This window comes from Mercenaria mercenaria, chromosome 4, assembly GCF_021730395.1.
Source record: "Mercenaria mercenaria strain notata chromosome 4, MADL_Memer_1, whole genome shotgun sequence".
NCBI lineage: Eukaryota > Metazoa > Mollusca > Bivalvia > Venerida > Veneridae > Mercenaria > Mercenaria mercenaria.
Genome location: NC_069364.1, coordinates 25,207,413 through 25,233,190, shown reverse-complemented (window position 1 = coordinate 25,233,190; position 25,778 = coordinate 25,207,413). Strand labels below are relative to the sequence as shown.

General features: G+C 35.7%; 1 protein-coding gene across 1 annotated transcript in view; it reads right to left on the bottom strand.

Annotated features, from left to right (window-relative positions):
* LOC123551291 (vesicle transport protein SFT2B-like) overlaps window positions 1-25,329 on the bottom strand; it is a 33,145-nt gene extending 7,816 nt beyond the window's left edge. Inside the window, exons 1-6 of the mRNA XM_045340121.2 lie at window positions 25,157-25,329; window positions 21,969-22,055; window positions 10,642-10,727; window positions 5,781-5,862; window positions 5,268-5,303; window positions 44-132 (exon numbers count right to left, since the gene is read on the bottom strand). Coding sequence (XP_045196056.1) covers window positions 44-132; window positions 5,268-5,303; window positions 5,781-5,862; window positions 10,642-10,727; window positions 21,969-22,055; window positions 25,157-25,219 — 443 coding nt within the window. The 5' untranslated portion in view covers window positions 25,220-25,329. The remainder of the gene's footprint in view (window positions 1-43; window positions 133-5,267; window positions 5,304-5,780; window positions 5,863-10,641; window positions 10,728-21,968; window positions 22,056-25,156) is intronic.
* Between the last annotated feature and the right edge of the window lie 449 nt (window positions 25,330-25,778).

Below are 25,778 nucleotides of genomic sequence, written 5' to 3'. Positions count from 1 at the left end.
TGTGTAGATATAAGAATTTGAGGCTTCAATTTGTAAGACTTACCTTGCAAAGGGTATGTATGACAAGGAATACCAGGTCAAGGCCAGGAACTGTACTATACAGCACATCAGTGTAAGAATGGCATTTTTCAGCTGAAAATATATAATACAAAACAAAAAATTATCAATGTACAGTAAAATGAAAGAAAATTTTATGCAAAAATTAACTCAAGTGTTTGAAGCTGTTGGATTAGCACAAAGGTATGTACATTTCCGAACCTAGTAGTTGGTGACAACATTGTTTGTCTGTATTTAGACTTATTCATAGTCGCTACTGAAAGCCCATAATTGTGGGTTACTCCTCCAGAAGACTGTACTTTTGTGGGCGGATAAAGCAAGGTACAGAAAAAGCTCTGATTCCAACAGCTTCCCTAGTTCTTTAGCATTCAAGGTGTAAACCACCCACACACAGGGCTCTAATCCCAATATTTGTAATTTTAGTCAAAGGAGCAAGAGATTGACCTCATGATCCCTGGTTTATGATCAAACCAGTTGGCTTTATATAGACACCCTGGACAGCAGTTTCTTCCATTACTAAAACTACACCACATCTACATCTGTACAGTCTATTCAAAAGCTGGTATAATTTTATTTGTGTCACTTGCCTACTTAAATGAAAATTATCAATTTAGTACAAATTAATCATTAAATGTATGTTTAATGTAAAACAGCTATTGCTAAGAATGGAAATATAGTTCAGCATCTTAAGGCAATTTTTACAATTCTTGCTGAATTACACAATGTTATAACCACTCTACAGTACTTGACAATCTGAGAGCCTTCCAAATAATACTAACTCATATACAAAAGCTTTATCAAAATGTTCTACATGTATGCTGAAAAAGGGGCATAACGTTGTTAACTGTAAATCAGATATTGAACCCATTTCATGATGCCAAAGACTTAAAGAGTTTGAATGTATCCATGTGCAACAGTTCCTGAGAGATCTGCTTACATGCAAACATTCATACACTTTCTATGTAAACCCTTAGCCTGCTGGCGGCAAGTGATTCTGCCTTTGCGACCAGTGCAGACCAAGATCAGCCTGCATGTCCATGCAGGCTGATCACAGTTTCCAACTGTTCACTATTCAGTCAGTAAATTTTCAGTGAACACCCTTCGAATAATAAATGGCATTTCCAAAATTGAATGATGGCCCAGTCCATTTTAGAAATTTTGAAGGCTAAGGGTTAAATTAATAAACTAAAAGGCATGATTTTGCCTGAGTTATAAACAAGCTCGGTGATATCACCTTATGAAACCTAAGACGTGATGCATTTGAGAGCATTCAGTCCAGTAGTTTCTGAGAAACTTGCTTATATGCAACACTTTCATAAACAAGAGGGCCATGATGGCCCTATATCGCTCACCTATTACATTGCACTTGAGGACAAGAAGGTCCTCAGAAAAAATATCTAAATCCAAGGGACAGGAACAACAAAGGGAAGAAATTTAACCAAAAAGAAGAAAAAAATTCTTACAAGGTATAGATATGTCAAAAAGCACCTAAAAATTGGAGGTACCATCCATGTTGTACCACAGAAAAGTGGTCTCGGTTTTTCCCTATGGCCAATAATAAAAAAGTAACTAAAAATAAGCTATTTATAGTAACGTAAAAGGGAAGTAATTAAACAAGAGGGCCATGAAGGCCCTGTATCGCTCACCTGACCTATTGACCTAAAGATCATCAAGATCAACATTCTGACCAAGTTTCATTAAGATATGGTCATAAATGTAGCCTCTAAAGTGTTAACTAGCTTTTCCTTTGATTTGACCCGGTGACCTAGTTTTTGCCCCCACATCACCCAGATTCAAACTTGACCTAAATATCATCAAGATTAACATTCTGATTAAGTTTCATGAAGATACAGTCATAAATCTGGCCTCTAGAGTCTTAACAAGCTTTTCCTTTGATTTGACCTAGTGACCTAGTTTTTTAACACACCTGACCCAGATTTAAACTTGACCTATAGATCATCATGATTAACATTCTGACCAAGTTTCATTAAGATATGGTCATAAATGTGGCCTCTAAAGTGTTAACTAGCTATTCCTTTTATTTGACCCCCGTGACCTAGTTTTTGACCCGACATGACCCAGATTCACACTTGACCTAAAGACCATCAAGTTTAACATTCTGACTAAGTTTCATGAAGATATAGTCATAAATGTGGCCTCTAAAGTGTTAACAAGCTTTTCATTTGATATGACATAGTGACCTAGTTTTTGACTCCATCTGACCCAGATTTAAACTTGACCTAAAGATCATCAAGATTAACATTCTGACCAAGTTTCATTAAGATATGGTCATAAATGTGGCCTCTACAGTGTTAATTAGCTTTTCCTTTGATTTGACCTGGTGACCTAGTTTTTGACCCGACATGACCCAGATTCAAAATTGCCCTAAAAATCATCAAGTTTAACATTCTGACCAAGTTTCATGAAGATATAGTCATAAATGTGGCCTCTAGAGTGTTAACAAGCTTTTCCTTTGATATGACCTGGTGACCTAGTTTTTGACCCCACCTAACCCAGATTTGAACTTGAGCTATAGATCATCAAGATTAACATTTTGACCAAGTTTCATTAAGGTATGGTCATAAATGTGGCCTCTACAGTGTAAACTAGCTTTTCATTTGATTTGGCTTGGTGACCTAGTTTTTTATCCTACATGACCCAGATTCAAACTGGACCTTGAGATCATCAATATTAACAATCTGACCAAGTTTCATGAAGATCCAGTCATAAATGCGGCTTCTACAGCGTAACAAGCTTTTCCTTTGATTTGACCTGGTGACCTAGTTTATGAACCCAGATAACCAAATATCGAACTCGTCCAAGATTTTATTAAGGGTAACATTCTGACCAAGTTTTATTAAGATTGGGCCAAAAATGTGACCTCTAGAGTGTTAACAAGCTTTTTCTTTGATTTGACCTGGTGACCTAGTTTTTGACCCCAGATGACCCAATATCGAACTCGTCCAAGATTTTATTGAGGGTAACATCCTGACCAAGTTTCATTAAGATTGGGCCAAAATTGTGACCTCTAGAGTGTTAACAAGCTTTTCCTTTGATTTGACCTGATGACCTAGTTTTTGACCCCAGATGACCCAATATCGAACTCGTCCAAGATTTTATTGAGGGTAACATTCTGACCAAGTTTCATTAAGATTGGGCCAAAAATGTGACCTCTAGAGTGTTAACAAGCTTTTCCTTTGATTTGACCTGATGACCTAGTTTTTGATCCCAGATGACCCAATATCGAACTTGTCCAAGATTTTATTGAGGGTAACATTCTGACCAAGTTTCATTAAGATTGGGTCAAAAATGTGACCTCTAGAGTGTTAACAGTCAAATTGTTGACGACGGACGGACGGACGGACGGACGGACGGACGACGGACGACGACGGACGCCGGACACAGGGTGATCACTAAAGCTCACCTTTGAGCACTTCGTGCTCAGGTGAGCTAAAAACAAAATACTGTAAGTGAACAAAAGAAGGATCTGCCAAATAAATATGTTGGCATAAATGAAATTTCAGATCAGTATCTTCATTAGTTACAGAGATATACCCATTTTAATTTGAAATAAAGGGAGATAATTTGACATAAAATCAGTCCATAGTTATCTACCCTGATTGTCTCAGTCCAACTAATAACAATAATGAAATTTCAAATAAGTCCTATAAATACTTACTGATATAAATCCATTTTGATTACAATCAGGGGAGGTAATCAGATATAAAATAACTCTGGAACCTACGACTGGATCTGATTTGTCATGGAATCCAAGATTTACTGTTGCTGAAGATATTTTGGAAGTTTGTATCAAATAAAACCATAAATGAAGTCTCTAATTGGCTGCAAAAGCCAAAATAGCCGATTCTGGACCTTTAAGGGGCCATAACTCTTGAACCCAAGAAGGAATCTGGCCAGTTCAAGAAAGGAAGCAAGATCTTGTGGTGATACAAGTTGTGTGCAAGTTTGGTTAAAATCAAATAATAAATGAAGCTGCTATTGTACAGACAAGGTCAAAATAGCTAATTTTGGCCCATTCAGGGGCCATAACTCTGGACCCCATTATGGGATCTGGCCGGTTCAAGAAAGGAACCGAGATCTTATGGTGACACAAGTTTTGTGCAAGTTTGATTAAATTCAAATCATAAATGAAGCTGCTATTGTGCAGACAAGGTCAAAATAGCTAATTCTGGCCCTTACAGGGGCCATAACTCTGGAACCCATAATGGAATCTCGCCAGTTCAAGAAAAGAACCGAGATTTTATGGTGATACAAGTTGTGTGCAAGTTTGGTTAAAATAAAATCATAAATGAAGCTGCTATTGTGCAGACAAGGTCAAAATAGCTAATTCTGGCCCTTTCAGGGGACATAACTCTGAAACCCAGAACGGAATCTGGCTAGTTCAAAAAAGGAATCAAGATCTTATGGTGACACAAGTTTTGTGCAAGTTTGACTAAAATCAAATCATAAATGAAGCTGCTATTGTGCAGACAAGGTCAAAATAGCTATTTTTGGCCCTTTCAGGGGCCATAACTCTGGAACCCATAATAATATCTGGCCAGTTCAAGAAAGGAACCGACATGTTATGGTGATACAAGTTGTGTGCAAGTTTGGTTAAAATAAAATCAATAATGAAACCACTATCGTGCAGACAAGAAATTGTTGACGGACGCACGGACGACGGACAAAGGGTGATCACAAAAGCTCACCTTGTCACTATGTGACAGGTGAGCTAAAAAGGGGCATAATTTTGACAAAATATATACTAGAGTTCTCGCAGAGGTCAACTCATATTGCTTGAGACATGAGTGATTTATTTATTTATTCATTTGGGTTTTACGGTGCACCAACACGGTATAGGTTATATGGCGCCAAACAGGACTACAAATTTTGGTTCCACATCTGAGACATGAGTGAAATTTGAAAGCATTTGGCTTGGTACTTTTAGGGAAAATCTGCTGACATGCAGATCTTTAACCATTTCTTTTAATTGATAAAGGGGCATAATTTTGACAAAAAAAGTTTGAGTTATGTAACTTGCAGAAGTTGCAACACTGACACTGGGAAGGATGACAATGAAAGCTCTCATATTTGAAAAAATTTAAACAGTCCAGCTAAAAATAGAATAATAATAAAAAAAAAATGTTCACAAACTGAACTAACTCATCTGAATGAAAATACACATTATCATAGAACAAAACTATACTTACCGCTATTGCACAAACTAATGTTAAAATAAACATGACCTACAAAACAAAACAAAAATAACGGATAAAACAACAAATTCTAAAACAATTAAGAAATGTCACAGTGTTAAGATTTTACTTTTTATCTACACTTTGTAAAAGCTGTAATAGAAGGGATATGTCATAGGCAGTTTTTAGATGTTATAAGCGTATCTTTTAAATCATGTATTTTGCTTGATTTTTTTGAATAAATGAAATAAAGGCACTCTGCACAAACATTTTAAATATTATCTGGAAAATTGCAGATTCTCAGATGCAATCATCCACAGGCAGTTCAACTAATACTATCCACAAACTATATTTTTCGTTTTAGCAACAAACATATAAAATTGAAATTTCATAGACACATTCTTCATTTTTTTTTAACTTAATAAGTTTAAGAACTGAATGTCTTAAAATCACACAAATCTAAAAAAATCAAGAGCGTATATGCATGAAATAAACTGTTCTTAGGACAAAAATAAAGAGATTACATACAACAACAAGAATGGTTGCAAAAATTCTTGTCTGTGCAAACATCTTTTTACACTGTTTTACTGGACCCATCAGAAAACATGTGCTGAAATAAAATAACTTATGTGCAGAGATATACATGAATCATTCAAATAACAAGAGGACCATGATGGTCCTGAATCGCTCACCTCTTCCCACATGACCCAGTTTTGAGTATGACGTCGTTTTTTCTATTATTTGACATAGTGACTTAGTTTTGAACTTGACCTAGGTATTATCAAGATAAAAATTCTGACCAATTTTCATGAAGATCCATTGAAAAATATGGTCTCTAGAGAGGTAACAAGGTTTTTCTATTATTTGACCTATTGACCTAGTTTTCGAAGGTACGTGACCCTGTTTTGAATTTTACCTAGATATCATCAAGGTCAACATTCTCACTAATTTTCATGAAAAATATGGCCTCTAGAGCGGTCACAAGGTTTTTCTAGTTTTATACCTACTGGCCTAGTTTTTGACCGCACGTGACCCGGTTTCGAAACTGACCTAGATATCATCAAGGTGAACATTCAGATCAATTTTCATGAAGATCCATTGAAAAATATGGCCTCTAGAGAGGTCAAAAGATTTTAATAATTTTAGACCTACTGACCTAGTTTTTTACCGCACGTGACCCAGTTTCAAACTTGACCTAGATATCATCAAGATGAACATTCAGACCAACTTTCATACAGGTCCCATGAAAAGTATGGCCTCTAGAGAGGTCACAATGTTTTTTTTATTATTTGACCTACTGACCTAGTTTTTTGAGGCACGTGACCCAGTTTCAAACCTGACCTAGATATCATCAAGGTGAACATTCTGACCAATTTTCATGAAGATCCATTCACAAGTATGGCCTCTAGAGAGGTCACAAGGTTTTTCTATTTTTAGACCTACTGACATAGTTTTTGACCGCAGTTGACCCAGTTTCGAACTTGACCTAGATATCATCAAGATAAACATTCAGACCAATTTTCATACAGATCCCGTGAAAAATATGGCATTTAGAGAGGTCACAAGGTTTTTCTATTATTTGACCTACTGACCTAGTTTTTGAAGGCACGTGACCCACTTTCGAACTTGACCTAGATATCATCAAGATGAACATTCAGACCAACTTTCATACAGGTCCCATGAAAAATATGGCCTCTAGAGAGGTCACAAGGTTTTTCTATTATTTGACCTACTGACCTAGTTTTTGAAGGCACGTGACCCACTTTTGAACTTGACCTAGATATCATTAAGGTGAACGTTCTGACCAATTTTCATGAAGATCTCATGAAATATATGGCCTCTAGAGAGGTCACAAGGTTTTTCTATTTTTAGATCTACTGACCTAGTTTTTGACCGCATGTGACCCAGTTTCGAACTCGACCTAGATATCATCAAGATGAACACTCAGACTAATTTTCATACAGATCCCATGAAAAATATGGCCTTTAGAGAGGTCACAAGGTTTTTCTATTATTTGGCCTACTGACCTAGTTTTTGAAGGCACGTGACCCAGTTTCGAACTTGACCTAGATATCATCAAGGTGAACCTCCTGATCAATTTTCATGAAGACCTTGTGAAATATATGGCCTCTAGAGAGGTCACAAGGTTTTTCTATTTTTAGACCTACTGACCTAGTTTTTAATGGCACGTGACCCAGTTTCGAACTTGACCTAGATATGATCAAGGTGAACATTCTGACCAATTTTCATGAAGATCTTGTGAAATATATGGCCTCTAGAGAGGTCACAAGGTTTTTCTATTTTTAGACCTACTGACCTAGTTTTTGATGGCACTTGACCCAGTTTCAAACTTGACCTAGATATCATCAAGATGAACATTCTGACCAACTTTCATAAAGATCCCATGAAAAATGTGACCTCTAGAGTGGTCACAAGCAAAAGTTTACGGACGCACGCACGGACGCACTGACGCACGCACGGACGACGGACGACGGACACCGCGCGATCACAAAAGCTCACCTTGTCACTTTGTGACAGGTGAGCTAAAAACATGCAAAAGCTAATATATCATAACAGAAAAGTATTTAGTAAACACTTTAGGTTCTATATTCATACAAAACTTTTTCAAAAATGAGAGACATGATTTTGACAGACTATAAAATAGTCAAGAACAAGAGGACCATGATGGTCCTGAATCGCTCACCTGTTCCCACATGACCCAGTTTTGAGTATGACATCGTTTTTTCTATTATTTGACATAGTGACCTAGTTTTTGAGCTCATGTGACCCAGTTTTGAACTTGACCTAGATATCATCAAGATAAAACTTCTGACCAATTTTTATGAAGATCCATTGAAAAATATGGCCTCTAGAGAGGTCACAACTATTATTTGACCTATTGACCTAGTTTTCGAAGGTACATGACCCTGTTTTGAACTTGACCTAGATATCAAGGTGAACATTCTCACTAATTTTCATGAAGATCTCATGAAAAATATGGCCTCTAGAGAGGTCACAAGGTTTTTCTATTTTTATACTTACTGGCCTTGTTTTTGACCGCACGTGACCCAGTTTCAAAAATGACCTAGATATCATCAAGTTGAACATTCAGACCAATTTTCATGAAGATCCATTAAAAAATATGGCCTCTAGAGAGGTCAAAAGATCTTTCTAATTTTAGACCTACTGACCTAGTTTTTGACCGCAGTTGACCCAGTTTCAACCTTGACCTAGATATCATCAAGATGAACATTCAGACCAACTTTCATACAGATCCCATGAAAAGTATGGGTCACAAGGTTTTTTTATTATCTGACCTATTGACCTAGTTTTTGACGGCACGTGACCCAGTTTCAAACTTGACCTAGATATCATCAAGGTGAACATTCTGACCAATTTTCATGAAGATCCATTCAAGGGTATGGCCTCTAGAGAGGTCACAAGGTTTTTTCTATTTTAAGACCTACTGACCTAGTTTTTGATCGCAGTTGACCCAGTTTCGAACTTGACCTATATACCATCAAGATAAACATTCAGACCAACTTTCATACATATCCCATGAAAAATATGGCCTCTAGAGAGGTCACAAGGTTTTTTCATTATTTGACCTACTGTCCTATTTTTTGATGGCACGTGACCCACTTTCGAACCTGACCTAGATATCATCAAGATGAACATTCTGACCAATTTTTATGAAGATCCATTCACAAGTATGGCCTCTAGAGAGGTCACAAGGTTTTTCTATTTTTAGACCTACTGACCTAGTTTTTGACCGCACGTGACCCAGTTTCGAACCTGACCTAGATATCATCAAGATGAACATTCAGACCAACTTTCATACAGATCCATAAAAAATTTGGGCCTTTAGAGAGGTCACAAGGTTTTCTATTATTTGACCTACTGCCCTAGTTTTTGATGGCACGTGACCCAGTTTCAAACTTGACCTAGATATCATCAAGGTGAACATTCTGACCAATTTTCATGAAGATCTTGTGAAATATATGGGCTCTAGAGAGGTCACAAGGTTTTTCTATTTTTAGACCTACTGACCTAGTTTTTGAAGGCACGTGACCCAGTTTCGAACTTGACCTAGATATCATCAAGGTGAACATTCTGACCAATTTTCATAAAGACCCCATGAAAAATGTGACCTCTAGAGTGGTCACAAGCAAAAGTTTACGAACCACGGACGGACGGACGCACGGACGGACGACGGACGCTGCACGATCACAAAAGCTCACCATGTCACTTTGTGACAGGTGAGCTAAAAACTTTAAAATTGATATTGGTCTCTTTTTAACCAGTGGCAATCAACCTATGAAATGATGAAAACTGTAGGCCAAAGCATTCCTCACTTATTTAGCAGAAAATAATTTCAGTATCGAGGTCACTGTGACCTTGAACTTTGACATACAGGCCCCTAAAACAATAGTGATCATGTCCTGACTAATGGCAATCATCGTTCGAAGTTTGATGACTTTTAGTTGTTGCTTAAAAACGTTTTTAGTCTTGAGGCCATTGTGACCTTTGACCTACTGATCCCCAAAACTTTGGGGCGATCTACTGACCACAGGTATTAATTCTATTAAGTTTGATTATTGTGAGACCAAGTATTCTCTGCTTATTGATTGGAAACCATACTGTTTACCGACCAACAGACGGATGCACTGCCCTACAAAAAGCATAACAGAATACCCCCTTTTCTTCAAAGAGGTGCATAAAAATACTGACACATGAGGATGGACAGCAAACCATCCACCTATACTAACAGCTCACCTTGAAGAAAGTTCATGTGAGCTATAAAATCTGCATAGCCTACTATAGGCTTATTTTACAGATACACTTTGGAAGATGTGTTTTATTCTGTGATTAAAAACAATGCAGAGCAATAATGTCTGAAAATTCCAAGATTTTCTTCGTACTTGTGCCTTCAAGAGTACAATACAGTTCAGCCAAAGTGTTACAATGATAAAAGTAATCACTACTTTATATATGCCTGCTTGCAATGATCACTACTTACTCATCAGTTCACTTCTGGGAAAGCCTACAAATGTAGCTACTTTTCATTAGCCCTTGCCCTGCTAAATTTCTATAATGAACTTGTCCATCTTTCAATATGGACAGTATCATTAACTGTTAAAAGGGGTGCTTATCAAAAAGACTGAATGGCGATCAGTGAAAATCTTGATCAGACTGCACGGATGTGCAGGCTTATAATGATCTACCCTGGTCGCAAAGGCAGAATCAATTGTGTCCAGCATGATAAGGGTTAGTATAAACAGGTACATGTAAGATCACAAATTATGATCTACAGCAGAACTGCACCTTTGAAATTTGAAATCAAAGACATTGACATTTATGCATACAAATATATTAATTATTTATTTACCTCCCTAGTGACAAGATGTTTCCAATTGTGTAGAAACAAGCAAAAAGTATCAAACCATTGTTTGGCAACCACAACAAGCAAGAACCCTGAAATGAAGTAAAAAAACAATTTTACTTAAACATGTTTCATTACATAAACATAGAGACAGTGTCTCACCAGTGGTCTTTTTTTTAGCTAGAAAGTTACAAGACAATTTTATTTTGTAATAATAACAAACTTTTATAACAAACAGTAATCAATTTCAAATTTCTTTAACAACTTTCCAAAGTCTCTGTGTTATGACTACAGGTGCAATTACTGGCAGTGCTGGAGGTCATCAACACCTAAATATTTAAAAGCCTTGCCACAGGAAAAAGTTAAAACAATGATCGCAGAAGTCAGTAAGGGACATAAAATGTAAGGCCTAAAAAAAAAATTCTTTGTTTCTGGTAACATGCTAAAAAAAATTAGGGTAGGTAGGTCGGAAATTATTTTTTTTGCAATTTTTTTTTTATTAAGTGAGACTTTTCGGAAAATATTGTTGTGTCAAAAAATGAATACAAATAAGGGGGTTAATATGCCTTTAAAGCATCAGTAAGTTGATTTCTAATATCACTGACCATGTTTAAAGCATAAAAAGTGCAGTTTTGCAACTTTTTGTTAAAAAGTTGAAAAAAATATTCTCCAAGGCCATAAAAACATTTAGGGTAGGGCCAAAAATTTATGGTAGGTCGGGATACCGTAAACAATTTTTTTTTATGCCTAATTGGTAAAAATGCATAACAGAATTATGGAACAAGTTGTGAAGTTTCACTCCACTCCCAATAATGGGTTTTGATATGCCAGTTTAACCAACAGAATGATGCCAACATTGAATGACACATGAACCCTGAAAATTCTTGATAGAATAATAATAAAACCCACAAACAACCCGAAACCCACTAAAAAAAATAAGAGACAAAAAATTCCTGCACCGGGTGTTGTCCAGTTCATGTTTGATTTATGCCACTTTTCCCTTTTTAAAAACGGGAGGGAAAACTGAGGGGGCCAATAAAAATTTTTCAAAATCATAGCTTTTTTTTTAAATATTTTTAAGTCCAAAAAGGGGCCTTAATTTAATGATAAACTACATCTACATCAAGGGAGTTTACCCCAAAAATCAATCTCTGATCATGAACTGGGGGGCGGGCAGTTTTTTAAAAAGCATTTTTGCATTTTTACATGATACATGATTTTAATGTTTTAAAAGAGTGCCAGCAGAAAATTTTTATAAAAGTTTTGGTTAAAAATAAAAACGGGATAAAAATTAAATTTTAGTACATAAAACAAATTAGGTAAATTTTAAGCACTAAAGGGTTTTCCCCCCTGTCCTTGAGGGTTATAAGGTAAGGCTTTTCCAGTACCTGATTGTGCGGGGAAAAAAAGGGAGTTCATATATTTTGTGTTCTTTAAAGAGGGAATAAATTTCTAGAGGTTGTCATGGTTATGATCTACAGAACGGGGTTTTGTGTGATTTTTTTTTACAAATAATTAAAGATGCATGAAATTCTTCTTTGTTCTAACGTCTCCATTTAAAGTTTCAAGCACTGTTTTTTTAAACGCTGCTTTGGTATGAGTAGTCATTCAAACATATCTGGCTGCAGCCCCTTTGCCCTTTCTTTTCCCATATGTTAAGTTTTTTTTCCCCCATGGATGCCAGTATTCTAGTTGTTGGTAAACTATGTTTTGAAGGCATTTTCCCTTTGATTTTAGGGTTTTATTACATTGAAACTTTTCCCTTTTTAAAAAATTTAAAAGGGGTTTTTACTAGCTTTTGAAGGGGTAAATTAAATATGTTTTTTCCAACAAAAGTCATCACAATTTAGAAAATCCCAAAAATTTTTACATTTTCTGGGGTTTTTTAGCTCCTAAAAAAATTTTTGTTTTTTTTGGTTTAACCCCCATTTTCAACAAAATTTCATTTTATGTAACGGCGGCATTTAAAACCTAACCTTTTTTTCCTTGTTCGGGTACCAGTAAAAACCTGTTCTCTGCAATAACTCCCTTTTCCCCCAATTAAATAAAGGTGGAGGCAATGAGTCAGACACAAGTCGTTTTTTAAAATAGTCACAGAGAACATTCTTGTTTACCGGGTATGAAATTTATAGGGAAAAGATAATATTTTTTTTTTTTAAAAAATTTCTTATGATTCGCTTTTAAACAGATTAAATTCCATAGCCCCATTTTTTTTTTCCCCATTTTTTTCTAATTTTGAAAAATCATCTTAAATTTTAAAGGGAGTCTACTAATGAGTCGATAGTGGGGTTAAATGAGGGCCCATCAGAAAATAAGCGATTCAACTTTTAACAGAGTCGGGAAGGTCATTGATAAAACCAAAGGAAGAGAAAAGGGAAAAAAAAAAAAAAACCATAAACCTTTGGGGGAACCCCTGAAAGAACTGGTAAAAAAATCAGAGTGGAGTCTTCAACTATACAATTGAGAACGTTTAAAAAAAGGGGAAAGACGAATCCGGGAAAAAGAGGTTTTTTTGACACCAATTTTTCATAAGTTTATAGAGGGGGAAGTTGAAAAACGACTTTATCGAAAGTTTCCCAAGAAATCCATTACAAAAAAGATCGGTTTGTTTTCCCAGATTGGAAAATTGTAAAAATTTCCTTTTGTGAAGGAAAAAAATTTGACCCTCACAGATAAAAAGTTTCATTTAAAATTGGGAAGGGAAACTGTATAAATTTTTTAGTCACAATTTTCTGAGCATTTTGCAAAACTAGAAATTTCAAAACCCAAAACTTTTACTGAAATTTGTAAAACTAGACAACACAAAAGGGTGATGAATGAAACCCCCCTCATGCACTGACAAAAAGTAAAATTGGGAAATTTTGGGACGCACACAAGATGCATAATTATGTGGACTTTATGTATACAACGTATTAAACAGAAATAGAAAAAAAAACAAAGTCCCATAACAGGGCCGAATATTTATCTAAAAGAATGAAACATGCACCATGCACAACAAGGGGGGGAAACTGTTTCACTTGGGAAGTTTCTTTAAATTTGGGTGTGAAAGGGGTTTTGGGTAGATTGGGCACCACAAGTTTTGAAATTGGGCAAACTGTATTTACTTTAAATGTTAAAAAGAAACAAAGTCCCATAACTCTGAAATTTTTTTGTCGCTGAAAGAACCTAATTTCCCCCATGCCCAAATACTGTTTTTTACTGATCATTTGGGGTTGGTTGGAAGTTTCTTTAAAAAATTGTGTAAAAGGGATGAGGAGAGATGGTGCGCACAAAGTTTTTGGGGGGGGGGCCCCCCCCCAAGTATATAGAAAAGAAACAAAAAAAACAAAGTCCCTAACTCTAAAAATTTTTTTCTGAAATAATCAAACATCCCCCCTTGCACAACAACTGTTTTTACTGATCATTTGTGTGAATTTTCCCTTTAAAATTTGTCAAGGGTTTAAAGGAAGATGGTGCGCAAAAAGTTTGGTGTTTTGGGATATAGTATAGTAAAAAAAAAAGGGAAAGGGGGGGGGGGTTCCATTCCTGGGGGGGGCAAATTTTTTTCAAAAGGGGGGGAAACCTAACATTGAACAATCGGTTTCCTGGAATATTGGGTTGAATTTTAATTAAATTGTGTAAAGGGGAGGAGAGAGGGTCGCACAAGACTGGGGTCTATGAAATATATTTTAAAACAAAAAAAAAAAAGTTCCATAACTCTGCAAATTTTTTTTCAAAAAGAACCTAAAAAGCCCCATGCACAAACTACTGTTGGTACTAAACATTTGGGTTGAATTTCTTTTAAAATTTGGTGTAAAGGGGGAAATGAGGAAGATGGTGCGCACAAACTGGCCCCAATGTATAAGTATAAAACCCAAAAAAACAAAGTTTCATAACTCTGCAAAATTTTTTTTCTAAAAAAACCAAAACCTTTCCCCATGCAAAACACTTTTTGGGTACGACACTTTTTTGTGAATTTCTTTAAAATTCTGTAAATGGGAAAAGGGGAGAGATGGTGGGGCACAAAAATTGCGCCCTACGGCCCAGACACAGACAGACAGACAAGGGACAACAACAACCTGAAACCATTTAAAACCCCCCTTAAAATTTTTGGGTTGTGGGGGGGAAACAATAATAACCAACATGAATGCTTGAAAAAAATTGCAACCCCATTTCATTTTTGATAATGGGGAAACCGAATTTTTTTTAAAATTTAAATTGGATGAAACATGTAAAAAATTTCTAAATTTATTTTGCAATAAACAAAGCCCCAAACAAAGCTACCCTAAAGGGTGATGTTTTAAAAACCCCCCCCCCCCCCCCCCTCCCCACGCACTGAAAACAGTACTTTGGCAATTTGTTTGGCACACAAATTGAATAATATGGGACTGTATGTAAAAAAAAGACCTATGTAAATAGAAATAGTAACAAAAATCAAAGCCCCCAAAAACTTTTCCCGAATTTTTCTAAAAGGGAAACAAACTTTCACCTTTCACAAGTAAGCTTGTGTGAATTTTCATTAAATTGTGTGGGGGGGTTTGGGGAGATTAGGAGCGCAAAAGGGATCGCATAGCAGACAAAAGTACCTTTATTAGTATATTAACAAAAAACAAAGTCCCATAACGGAAGGCAAAAAATTTTTTTTTTTTAAAGAACCAACAGGACCATCCCCAAAACCCTGGGGTTTTTACTACTGTTTCACTTGTGTGTTTTCCCTTAAACTGGGGTTCAGGGGTTCGGGAGATTTAGCGAAACAAAGATTGCATTATGCAAAACTCTCTGTATATATAAAAGAAACCCAAAAATCAAAGTCCCGAAATTTCCTGCAAAAAAAAATTCTAAAAAAACCCTAACATGCACCATCCGCAACTACTTTTTTTTACTGACCCATTGGTAAGTTTCTTTAAAATTGTGTAAAGGGGAAAAAGGGGAGAGAGGTGCGCAAAAGATTGGGGTCAAATAGACAGATGACGGACGACAAACAACCTAAAAACCAAAGTATACAAAAAAAGCCACATTTTTAAAAATAAAAAACCCCAAGATGAAAGCCCCAAAAAAAATGTGATGTCCATTTGATGATGAAGTACCAAAGTTTCATTTAAATACCCCTCTCCCAAAATGTAAGGATTTTTGACGCCCACCGAAAAGGGTTTTCCTGCTATCTAAAAGTACCCACGGGACCAGTTTGCGGACAAACATCAGTGCAAAAAGGGTGCAATAGCGGGAGTAAAGCATAATTTTGCTTTTATTTCGTTATTTTTGGCAAGTTTTTTAGGCCCCCCAAAATTGCAAATAAAGTTTTTTCTTCACTTTTTTTTTCAATAAACTAGACCGAAAACTCTTTATTTTTTTTTCCCCCTTTTTAGAAATAACAAAACGAAATTTTTCATCAATATATATGTAAATGGATGAGTTTTTTATAATTTTCCTGTTCATTTTTTGGGGCACAACCCTTTTAAAAAAAAAAAAAATTAAAAGGGAAAAAAGAACCATGAGGTCCTGAATCGCTCACCCCTGTCTCCCCCATGACCCAATTTTTTTTGAAATCCATTGAAACATAAAGGGTTCTAGAGAGTCCAAAAATTTTATTTTTATTTTTTGAAACCCAATGACCAGTTTTTTGAAGGGACATGACCCAGTTTTTGAACTTGGGCCTAGATATAATTTAAGGTGAACTTCCCCACCCAATTTTTAAGAAGATTTTCCCTGAAGATAATGCCTCTAGGAGGTTTACAAGGTTTTTCTATTTTTTACCTACTGACCTAGTTTTTGGGGGGGGGGGGCCAAAATTTACCCAGGGTTTTTTTAAAATTTTATCTAGATAAACAAACAAGGGGAACATTCAGACAAATTTTCATAAAGATCCATTGAAAAATAGGCCTCTAGGTTTGGGCAAAAGGTTTTTCTATTTTTAAAAACCTACTCCCCACTTTTTACCATAGTTTTACCCGTTTCGAATTTGACCAGTAAACATCAAGATGAATATTAAACCAAATTTTTTATACAGATCCCATAAAAAAAAAATGGCCTCAGAGGGGGTCACAAGGTTTTTTTTATTTTTTGACCTACTGACCTATTTTTAGGCATATTACCCAGTTTTTGAACTTGGGGCCTAGGGTATCATCAAGGGGAACCCTTCCCGACTAAATTTCATGAAAAATCCATTCAAAAGATGGCCTCCCAGGGGGTCACAAGGTTTTTCCTTTCTTTTAGACCAAATGACCTAGTTTTTGACCGCATTTTACCCAGTTTCAAACTTGAACCCCAGATATCTTTAAGATGAAAAAATTCAGACCAACCTTCATAAAGATCCCATGAAAAAAAATGGCCCTAGAAGGGCACAAGGTTTTTTTAATTTTTTGACCAAATGACCCATTTTTGTCGCACGTGACCCAGTTTTTTAACTTGACCTAGAATCATCAAGGTGAACATTTGACTAAAATTTCATGAAGATCCATTGGGAAAAATTTTGGGCCCCAAAAGAGGTCCCAAGGTTTTTTTTTATTTTTAGACCTACTGGGCCTAGTTTTGGATGGCACGGACCCCCGTTTTGAACTTGACCTAGAACTCATCAAGATGAACATTCTGACCCAAATTTTTATAAAGATCCCCTGGGAAAAAAAAAAACCTCTAGAGTGGTCACAAGCAAAAGTTTTAAGGACGCAAAGGACGACGGGGCCCACGCGATCACAAAACTCACCTTGTCACTTCGTGGGCAGGTTTACAAAAAAAATAATTACTCGGAAAAAAATTGGTTTAAAACAAAATTGAAAGCTTTTAAAAAAAAACTGCATTCACAGAACTGAAAAACAAGAACCAAAGATGGTTTCCCGAATCGCTCACCTGCCCCCCCATGACCCCCTTTTAAAAAAACCCAGTATTTTTGTTTTTTTTTCTATTATTTGATATTGGGGACCTAGTTTTTTTGAGCTCATTTCGCCCAGTGTTGAATCTGATCTAGAAAAAACAAGTAAAAATTCTTTAAACCCAAATTTTTATTAAGATCCACTGAAAAAAAATGGCCTCTAAGAAAGGGCCCCAAGATTTTTTTATTTTACCTACTTACTTAAATTTTTTGAAGGCACGTGAAACCCCTTTCGAACAAGAAACCCAGATATCATCAAGGTGAACATTCGACCAATTTCCATGAAGAACCATTCAAAAGAAAGGCCTCTAAAAGAGGTCAACCCGGGTTTTTTATTTTTAGACCTACTGACCTAGTTTTTTTTCCCGCAGTTGAACCCCTTCCCAAAACCCGACCTTGATATCATCAAGAAAAACATTTAAACCAATTTTCATATAGTTTTCCCCTGAAAAATAAAGGGCCCCAAAGAGGTCACAAGGGTTTTTTAGTTATTTGACCTACTGAACCCATTATTAAAAAAAAAAACCCTTTTTAAACCCCAAAAGGGTTTTTTTTTAACAAGACCTAGATACCCCAAGGTGAACAATTCCCGACTTTTTTTCAGAAGAACCGTTGAAAAAATATGGCCCCCTAGAGAGGTCACAAGGTTTTTTTATTTTTTAACCCACTGAACCCCATTTTGACCACAGTTGAACAAGTTTCCCAACTTTGCCTAGATATCATCAAAAATAAAAAATTTTGCCAATTTTTATACAGATCCCCAAATTTAAAAAAATGGCCTCTAGGGAAAAGGCACAAGGGTTTTTTTTTTTATCTGACCTACTGACCTAGTTATTGGGGAAGGGACGTGACCCATTTTTGAAACTGGGCCCCAGATATCATCAAAGGGGAAAATTTTAACCAATTTTTCCCTGAAGTCCATTCACAAGTATGGGGCCCTAGAAGGGCACAAGGTTTTTTTAAATTTTTTAAACCAAATGCCCTAGTTTTTTTTACCGCAGTTGGGCCCATTTTTGAACCTGACCAAAATATCATCAAAAAACATTCTGAACCCCTTTCAACAGATCCCAAGAAAAATATGGCCTCAAAAGAGGGCACAAGGTTTTTTTTAAATTTTTTGACCCACGACCTTTTTTTTGATCGCAGTTTTACCGGTTTTTGGGGTTTACCTAGATTTTCATCAAAATGAACATTCGAAACCAAATTTCAAAACGATCCCATAAAAATATGGCCCTAGAGAGGTCCCAAAAAGTTTTTTTTTTTTTATTTGACCTACCCGACCTAGTTTTTTTATGGGACATGACCCCCCGTTTTCGAACTTGACCTAGATATCACAAGTTAAAATTCTGACCAACTTTTTTGTGAAGATCCCCCTGAAAAAAAATGGCCTTAAGAGGGCACAAGGTTTTTTTATTATTTGAAAAATACTGACCTATTTTTGTCCGCAGTTGACCCAGTTTCGAACTTGACTAGATATCATCAAGATGAACATTCTGACCAACTTTCATACAGATCCCATGAAAAATATGGCCTCTAGAGAGGTCACAAGGTTTTTTTATTATTTGACCTACTGACCTAGTTTTTGATCGCAGTTGACCCAGTTTCGAACTTGACCTAGATATCATCAAGATAAACATTCTGACCAACTTTCATACAGATCCCATGAAAAATATGGCCTCTAGAGAGGTCACAAGGTTTTTTTATTATTTGACCTACTGACCTAGTTTTTGATCGCAGTTGACCCAGTTTAAACTTGACCTAGATATCATCAAGATAAACATTCTGACCAACTTTCATAAAGATCCCATGAAAAATGTGACCTCTAGAGTGGTCACAAGCAAAAGTTTACGCACGCACGGACGCACGCACGGACGCACGCACGCACAGACGACGGACGACGGACGCTGCGTGATCACAAAAGCTCACATTGTCACTTTGTGACATGTGAGCTAAAAATCAAACTGTTCTTCTTAGTTACCGTCAAATAGAAATCTATATCAATATTATATTTTTGTCTTTTATTTTCTTCTGTAAGTGTTTATAAATTTAATACTTGTGAATGTAAAAAAACCTTATGATCGCATAATTTAAATTTACTGAAATTTCGAAATGTGATGAACAAAGTAAACAGTCATACACATTATTATTTTCGGCCACATATTCAGTTCTTCTTTGAAACAATGTGTTGTGTTTTATTACAAATGACCCTAAGTGTGACATATAGATATTTGACTTTTGGTAGTAATATTTAGATGTTATCTGATAAAACATGTTGCTAATCTAAAGCAATATCATTTTTTTTCTACCAAATCATGCATAAATACGTATTTTCAATAAGGAATGTTTGACGGACACACAGCTGACATCTCAACCACCTTTGAACGTTGTGAATCAAAATGATTTAGCATTAAATATTTTAACCACAAGTGCTCTTCGGCGTGTCGAATTCGAAAATATTGTAATGCAAGATTTTAAAAGTATTATTGCAGAATATGGGGTAATGTGCATGCATCATACTTTTTAACATTGCTCTTTATTTGCTTACCCTGTTTTGAATGGTCTTATTAAAATAATGTCTGTATATTTTGTATATTTCCTACATTCTGATTTCATTCCAGTATATTTCTTTAATTAGTTATTGTTTCATCTCTTTTATTTATTCTGTTAACAGGTGCGACAATTTTATACAAGTGGCATGTTACTTTTTTAAATTCCCTTCGAAGTTTACTGACGTAATATCTTGTCCACAATTCGCGCATTGCATTATGGTATAACTGCTGTATGTTCTATTTATAGAACACGGGAGAGTGCTATTGGATGGAAACTGTAGGAGGAGTTGAGTGCACAATGTTCTGATGTATTGTAATATTTCAGTCATTCAAAATAAAAACTTAACAAGACAGAATTATGGATTCTGTGCACTCATGTCAGTTTATCACAGTTGTGTGTAGTTTCAATTCGTTCCAGCAAATGGTAACTGAGACACCTTCTTAAATACAAAACTAACCAAATCAGGATGTGGATGTAGAAACTTAAAAAATGACTGTAATAACTCAAATACGACAACAGCTGAGATAAAAATGTAAAAAGAGAGCCAAGATGGCCCTAGGTCGCTCACCTGAGAAACACACCATACCAGTGTAAACATGTTTGACCTAGTGATTTCATGGAAACAAATATTCTGACCAATTTTCATTAAAATTGGAGCAAAAATCTTGAGTGTAAACAAGTATTTTATTTGATTTGACCTAGTGACCTAGTTTTTGATCCCAGATGACCCATATTCGAACTTGACCTAGATTTCATCAAGACTATCATTCTGACAAAATTTCATGACGATCTGTTGAAAAATACAGCCTCTATCGCATACACAAGGTTTTATTTTTATTTGAACTAGTGACCTAGTTTTTGACCCCAGATGACCCGTATTCGACCTTGACCTGGATTTTATCAAGGCTATCATTCTGACCAAATTTTATGAATATCCAGTGTAAAATGCAGCCCCTATTGCGTACACAATGTTTTTCTTTAATTTGACCGGGTGACCTAGTTTTTGATACCAGATGACCCACATTCAAACTTGACCTAGATTTCATCCAGACAAACATTCTAATCAAATTTCATGAAGATTCGGTGTAAAATGCAATCCCTATTGCATACACAAGCTTTTTCTTTGATATCACCTAGTGACCTAGTTTTTGACCCAAGATGACCCATTTTCGAACCTGACCTAGATTTCATCAAGGCAATCATTCTGACCAAAATTCATGAAGATCAATTGAAAAATACAGCTTCTATCGCATACACAAGGTTTTTCTTTGATTTGACCTAGTGACCTAGTTTTTGACCCAAGATGACCCATTTTCGAAACTGGCCTAGATTTCATCAAGGCAATCATTCTGACAAAATTTCATGAAGATCAGTTGAAAAATACAGCCTCTATCGCATACACAAGTTTTTCTTTGATTTGACCTAGTGACCTAGTTTTTGACCCCAGATAACCCATTTTCGAACTTGGCCTAGATTTCATCAAGGTAATCATTCTGACCAAAAGTCATGAAGATCAATTGAAAAATACAGCCTCTATCGCACTATGTAAAGCGCCTTGGGCGCTATATAAATCTGGTATAATTTCATGTACAACGCCAGTGAATATACTATGTGTAAAATTAGGCGTTTAATCAAATAAAGCGGTTTCAGTTTCAGTTTATCGCATACACAAGGTTTTTCTTTGATTTGACCTAGTGACCTAGTTTTTGATCCCAGATGACCCATTTTCGAACTTGGCCTAGATTTCATCAAGGTAATCATTCTGACAAAAATTTCATGAAGATAAGTTGAAAAATACAGCCTCTATCGCATACACAAGCTAAATGTTGACAGACAGACAGACAGACGACAGACGACGGACATCGAGCCATCACAAAAACTCACCTGCTCAGGTGAGCTAAAAATGAATGATCATGGCATTCACACACTGGCTACTTACCAAAACTGACAAACTCACACCAAGAATGAAACAGATAGCAAATCCCTTGATTCTTGTTTCCCAACTTAGTGTTGAAGCATCACTAATCTGAAATTACAAAGCAGATAATCAGTGAAACAATAATTCAATACAAGTTTATGAACGATAAAATGTTTTTATTGCATATATTTTAGTAGTCTGGCTACCGACTAGATAATCTTTTTTTTTAGAAAGAATAATTTTGTTATATAATTATATTCTGACTTCATCAGTTTTGGCTCTGATTATCTAGTTTGGTTAAATCTGGTCAGAGCTTTTGACCGATATCTCATGATAAACCGTTAGCTGACTGATTACAAGTATGGCACACTGCAATAAATTTCTCCTGTGGATAGAGATCTTAATCAGCATTTAGTTTACACGTGGTCAGCAGGTCTTAATGAGCTGAGATTCAGTTTTGTGTTACAGTTTAATCTGGCTAGTTTTAAAATTTAATCATACGCCAAAAAAATCAGATAGGTCTGAATTGCCCTTAGTCTTCTATCATAATTATATGTAAAAACTATAATACCTAAATGAAAACATGAAATAGTCTTCTTATTGGTTAGATTAATAAATATGTATAAACTATTTAGAAGTGCATTTATATGTTACTTTGATTCCAGTAAGTCTTATCTAATAGCACAGTGCATAATAAGATAAGATTGACCCACATGTAAGAACATATAATTATGTAATAAGTAAATATATTCAACAGTGTATCCTAAGCAGCAAGTATTGCATTGCCAATAGTACAAAAAATATTTGTTTTAATATAAAAGAATGATATTAAACAGATATTGAATGAGTTTGAACAGATATTCAGTTAAATTTGGACAATTTTGGGCAGAATGAATATTTTTGGATTCAGCTATAGAAAAGGGATTAGATGTTTTACAATATACAGTGTTAAGACGTAATATTTTTTCTCGATTTTTTACGATTTAGAAAAAAAACAACTCATTTTCTAATGTTCATAATAAGACCAAACAACAATTTTAAAGAAAGATCATTTTTAGCCAAAATCTGGAGATCAGTGCCTTTACTTTGCAAAACCTGGATTCAAAGTCTTGCACATTTGTTACTGTGATAACTTTGATTTAAATGAAGAATAATTTTCTTTGTGTGGGAATGAAAGGAGTATGTGTGTGACTTTTGCAAAATAGGCACCATGGCAATTTATCAGATTTTTAACGGCAGTTTTTAACTCTGCACATATGACAAATTATAGAGGTGAAAAGCCCTAATATTCCATCGAAGATAATCCCTGAATGACCACCATAAAGCTTTTGGTTGAAATTAGCAGAAGATGGTATGAATGATTAAAAAAAACTCAAATCGGGAAGATTTTTGACCTGTGCAAACTTAGGAAATGACTTTCTCCTTTTTCCAGATGTTCTCTCTAATATTTTTTTTTCATTTTCATGGGAGTTGTACATAATAAGTACAGGAAAACCGAGAAAGAGAAATTCAAAGCAGACTATTTACAGATCATGCTTTTTATTTTAATATTGAATAGCAGGTTTAGAATAATGGCTTTGAAACAGATCACTGACAGGCAGATATATTTTTCAGTCGTTTCATAAAACACCCAAATCATTCTTTTGGTTGCCAGTTGTCAGTTTTTTCCTGTCCCTTGGGAGCATTGTAGAAAGTGTTAGTTCTATTCTTAAAAACTTCTTCTGCAGGGTATTCTGATCCATTGTATATTACAATCCGCATTTCCTTATTTTAGCAATTAAGACATGAGTTATTATAGAATCAATCATCTGTACAACATCTTTTTTAAAATATATCATTCAAATTCAAAAACAGAATACATGATATATAAACTAGAATGTGTCTGTAGGACACAGGGTGTGCCGCCCCCCCCCCCCCCCCCCCCCCCCCACCCAACCCCCACACTGGTACATTTGTCACAAATAAGGGGAAATTATTCAAAGGTTTGCAGTCTTAATTAATGGGGTATAGCCTAAACAAACATTTTATGAAAAGGATTCATTTTTCTAGGCCATATACTTTTTGAGCTATGAGCATCACAAACAAAAAATCCACTATTTTGGCTATTTCAAGGGCCATAACTCTGTAATAAGCGCTAAGATTCTCAAGAAGAATGCCAAGTGTGCAAAGTAACATTATGACAAAGACTCTAGCAAGGTTTCATTAATTTACATCACTTTTTCAGCTAGGCACATAATTAGGTGAAAATGTACATTTTTTTACTATTTCAGGGGCCATAACTTTAAAAGTAGGGAAAGGAACCAGCCAAAAAATAAGAGGTGTGCAAGTTTATATCATGATAAAGACTCATGCAAGTTTTCATCCATTTATATCATATACTTTTTGAGCTAGGTGCATTACAAGGTGAAAATGTGCATTTTTGACTATTTCAGGGGCCATAACTCTGAAAATAGGGTGCGGAGGCAGACAAAAAATAGGATGTGCGCAAGTTCATATCATGATAAAGACTCATGCAAGGTTTATGTAATAATTTTTGAGTTAGGCGTGTCACAAGGTGAAAATGTGCATTTTTGACTATTTCAGGGGCCATAACTCTGGATATAGGGGGCTGACCCAGATGAAAAATAGGAGGTGCGCAAGTTCATATCATGATAAAGACTCAGGCAAGGTTTAATAAATTTATATTAAATACTTTTTGAGCTAAGCGCATCACAAGGTGAAAATGTGCATTTTTGACTATTTCAGGGGCCATAACTCTGAAAATAGGGGGCAGACCCAGATGAAAAATAGGAGGTGCACAAGTTCATATCATGATTAAGACTCATGCAAGGTTTCATGAATCTACATCAAATACTTTTTGAGCTAGGCATGTCACAAGGTGAAAATATGCATTTATGACTATTTCAGGGGCCATAACTCTGGAAATAGGGGGCGGAGCCAGACGAAAAATAAGAGGTGCGCAAGTTCATATCATGATAAAGACTCATGCAAGGTTTCATCAATTTATATCAAATACTTTTTGAGCTAGGCGCGTCACGAACTTCGGACGGACAAGACCAAATCTATATGCCCCCACCACTCATGGGGGGCACAAAAATATAAACAACATCATTAATACACTATGTATCAAATTATTATCCTAGTTCAATAGTCACAATACTGTATGTCCGAAAATATGAACACTTCTTCCGCCACACGTATTTGGTTACCTGTGCCACAATGCCCTGCTCTTCATCATCTTCCCCCTTCAGCGTCTTCTTAAGTTTATCCATTTTTATGTCTCCTCTGTGTCAAATAGAAATACTCCAAAAATACCAATGAGCAAGAAACTCCTTCCTCACCGGATGTTGTCACTTTTTTTTCGTGCAAATGTATACGTGTGAAAATGATAACGTTAGTGGATAAAAACCGCTAAATAAAGTACTGGCTTTTTTATTTCATTTATGATTTATTTTTTCATCTATCTTCGATTACTATTTAACTAGATAGATAGATAGATAGATACTTTTATTTCCTCCATAATATGAAGAGCACAACATACATTACATATTATACACAGACAAACAAATGAATTAAACATTAAATTCACAATACAATACATGTATACTAAAATACTACATGTATAAAGTAAACCCAGGGAGAGAAAATACCAAGGTCCCTACTGGGGCTCGAACCCCGGACCTCGAGATCTGTAGGCGGACACTCAACCACGTCGCTAAAGGGTTAACCCAACAGCAAGGCTGTTGGAAGTGGCCTATAAACCTACTATCACTACACTTCTCCCCCTTTACTTTTCAGAGCGTACCAGCTCTCCAGAATGACACTCCATGC